Source organism: Populus nigra, chromosome 1 (assembly GCF_951802175.1).
Source record: "Populus nigra chromosome 1, ddPopNigr1.1, whole genome shotgun sequence".
In the NCBI taxonomy this organism is placed as follows: domain Eukaryota; kingdom Viridiplantae; phylum Streptophyta; class Magnoliopsida; order Malpighiales; family Salicaceae; genus Populus; species Populus nigra.
Window position 1 is genome coordinate 33084223 of NC_084852.1, and position 2690 is coordinate 33086912.

Sequence of the window (2690 nt, forward strand, 5' to 3'; positions counted from 1 at the left end):
TATGAGGATTTAATTTGTTTGTATATCATTCATTCATAATTAATTGAGTAATAAAATACTCCTATATTTTCGAAGAACATCACTGGTTACGTTGCATATTTTAAAAAATTAATTTTAAGTTTGATGAAAATAAATGAGAAAAAAATAGAATAATTAAAAATTAAGTTGTAATTATATAGCAAAAACACAAATGTAATAAATAAGAAAAATCCAAAACCTAGAAGTGAAAAAAGAAAGAAAGGTGAATAAACAAAGAAGTAAAGTGAGGCACAGCTCAGGTACTTTATGCTATCTCCATGTTTGTCATCGGATTTTAATCTATTTTTTTATTAATATTTTTTTTATTTTAATATATTTAAATTGTTTTCATATAATAAACACTTTAAAAAATAAAAAATAAAGTATTAAACATCCCTCGGCAAAAAGAGAATTTCAATTCTAGAAAGTATAGTAACAGCAATACTCTTTGGAGAAGTAACAAGCCACCACTCGCCACCCCCGTTATTTTATTCATACCCTCTCTGCCATGCTAGAACACAAAAAAGATGCTCTCATATTTTCACTTTGGTCCTTCCCTTCACTCCTCAAAACCCCACCAGGCCACCACCACCCACCAGATCTCCACTCGCTCTCTCTCATACCCAACTCTCTTCCTTTCTCTAAAGACTTAACGTTTACATCTTCTCCTCTAAAGCTTTATTGCTTTCTCTCTCCATATATATATATATATATATAGACACACACATATATTTCTTGGTAAAGTTCGGCATTTACTATTTATCTCTTTGTATATATCTATACAGATGTATAATACTAGCTAGCTAGCTAGCTATTATTTCAAGAATTAATGGAGGGGCCAAAATTCTTTACCGGCGGATACAATGACTGTGGAGCCACCGAGTTCTTTTCGGAGAAGAAAAGCTCAGACCAGAAAGCAGACCAGCATTTCACGGTTGAAGACCTCTTGGATTTCCCTAATGATGATGATGATATAATGGCAGGTGGTTTTTTCAGTGATATTGATGGTATCAAAACCACTACACAAAACTGCACCACCACCAATCATTCTTTCACCAACACTCACAGCTTCAGCTCCGCCTCCGTCGAATATGGCCAGACCTTTGCCGATTCTAAGTTCTCCACTGAGCTTTGCTTTCTGGTAATTTATTATACACATTCTACTTAATTTAATTAATTTTTTTTCTTTTAATTAATAAGAAACATGAATGATAATTATTTTCCTAAAACGGGGTACTTATTAGTCTAAAGGGTTCTCTAAAAATTACAATGCTTACGTGAATTTTAGTCTTTTCTTTTCTTTTCTTGCTCCAGTACGATGACATGGCTGAGCTAGAATGGCTTTCAAATTTTGTGGAAGACTCATTTTCATCTGATCAGAGCCTCCAAACCAACATCCACATCCTATCCGGGTCCAAACCACCCACACCCGAATCCTCCTCATCCGAGACCCACCACCCTGAACCAATAACCTGTAACCCCAGCAACCCAGCGTTCCAGCCTGAAACTCCACTGCCTGGCAAGGCCCGTTCCAAACGCTCTCGGGCTGCGCCATGCGACTGGTCCACCCGCCTCCTTCATGTCCCATCCACCACTAAAATGTCATCTGAAAAGCAATTAAGGGAGAGCCCAGATCCAAACCTCGACTCGAATGCCATGGTCCGCAGATGCCTGCATTGCGGAGCAGAGAAAACTCCGCAGTGGCGGACTGGGCCCATGGGCCCAAAAACGCTGTGCAATGCATGTGGGGTCCGGTACAAGTCGGGTCGGTTAGTGCCCGAGTACCGACCAGCAGCAAGTCCAACCTTTGTATCCGCAAAGCATTCAAATTCTCACAGGAAGGTCTTGGAGCTTCGGAGGCAGAAGGAAATGCAAGGAGCTCAGCAGCAACAGTTCCTAAGTCAAAGCTCGATTTTTGGCGTATAAAACGGTGGAGATGATTTCTTGATGCGTCATCATAGTGGGTCTCTAAGTTACGGGCACATGATTTAGTGGGTCTCCAAGTAGGATACCATACTTAATCCCAAGTAATATTTTTTAGTCCTCGGATTTGAATTTTTAGTTTATTTCTTTTCAGGCACTCATGAAAAAAGAGAAAAATTAAGGGGGGGAAGGAACCCTAATGTACTCTTAATTGCCAAAATTGTCAAAATCTAGAACTAATTATCTTTCCCTTCGAATGAGATTCTTACAATATGGTAAACGACACCAGGCTATATGGTCAGAATTACATCATCTCCAATCTTCATACATCCCAAAAATACAGAATTCCGCATCCCAAAAAACGAAAGAAAGAGATGAAAGCAAGCAAGCAATATACTCTCTTTCCATAAAAGCCAGCAGGTTAAAGAAGACAAAATATCTAGTGACATTTTTCTGGAATCAATCAAATGTTGCAGCACTTTTGTGAAACGTTCTGGGCCACAGGAAGAAAGTGGTGCCCTAAATTACATTTGCACATGCCCGAAGAGTTTGATTAGACAATTTTGTAGCAATGGCCTTTAATTTCTCTGATTCGAAGATGAGAAGCACGATTAGTGAGCATGGATTTCAGTGAAGAATAATCAAATGGGATAAGCATCGTCTTATGCACGTATCACCCACTTAGAAACAGGGGAGACTATCGTGAAACCAAGATCGAGAAAGAGAGAGAGAGGAGAAGTGAATAAAAA

At 38.7% G+C, this 2690-nt stretch overlaps 1 protein-coding gene across 1 annotated transcript; it reads left to right on the top strand.

The window, feature by feature from the left end:
• The first annotated feature begins 558 nt into the window (after positions 1–558).
• On the top strand, positions 559–2198 carry LOC133696552 (GATA transcription factor 9-like). The gene is made up of 2 exons (XM_062118773.1): positions 559–1159; positions 1333–2198. Exons 1-2 carry the CDS (start codon positions 848–850, stop codon positions 1942–1944), a joined length of 924 nt encoding a protein of 307 aa, XP_061974757.1. The 5' UTR covers positions 559–847; the 3' UTR covers positions 1945–2198.
• The last annotated feature ends 492 nt before the right edge of the window (positions 2199–2690 follow it).

Bases quoted from the DNA above. Each gene is read 5' to 3' on its own strand.
- LOC133696552 (XM_062118773.1), top strand. From the start codon at position 848: ATGGAGGGGCCAAAATTCTTTACCGGCGGATACAATGACTGTGGAGCC. The intron at 1,160-1,332 runs GTAATTTATTAT...TTCTTGCTCCAG, and splicing joins CCACTGAGCTTTGCTTTCTG to TACGATGACATGGCTGAGCT.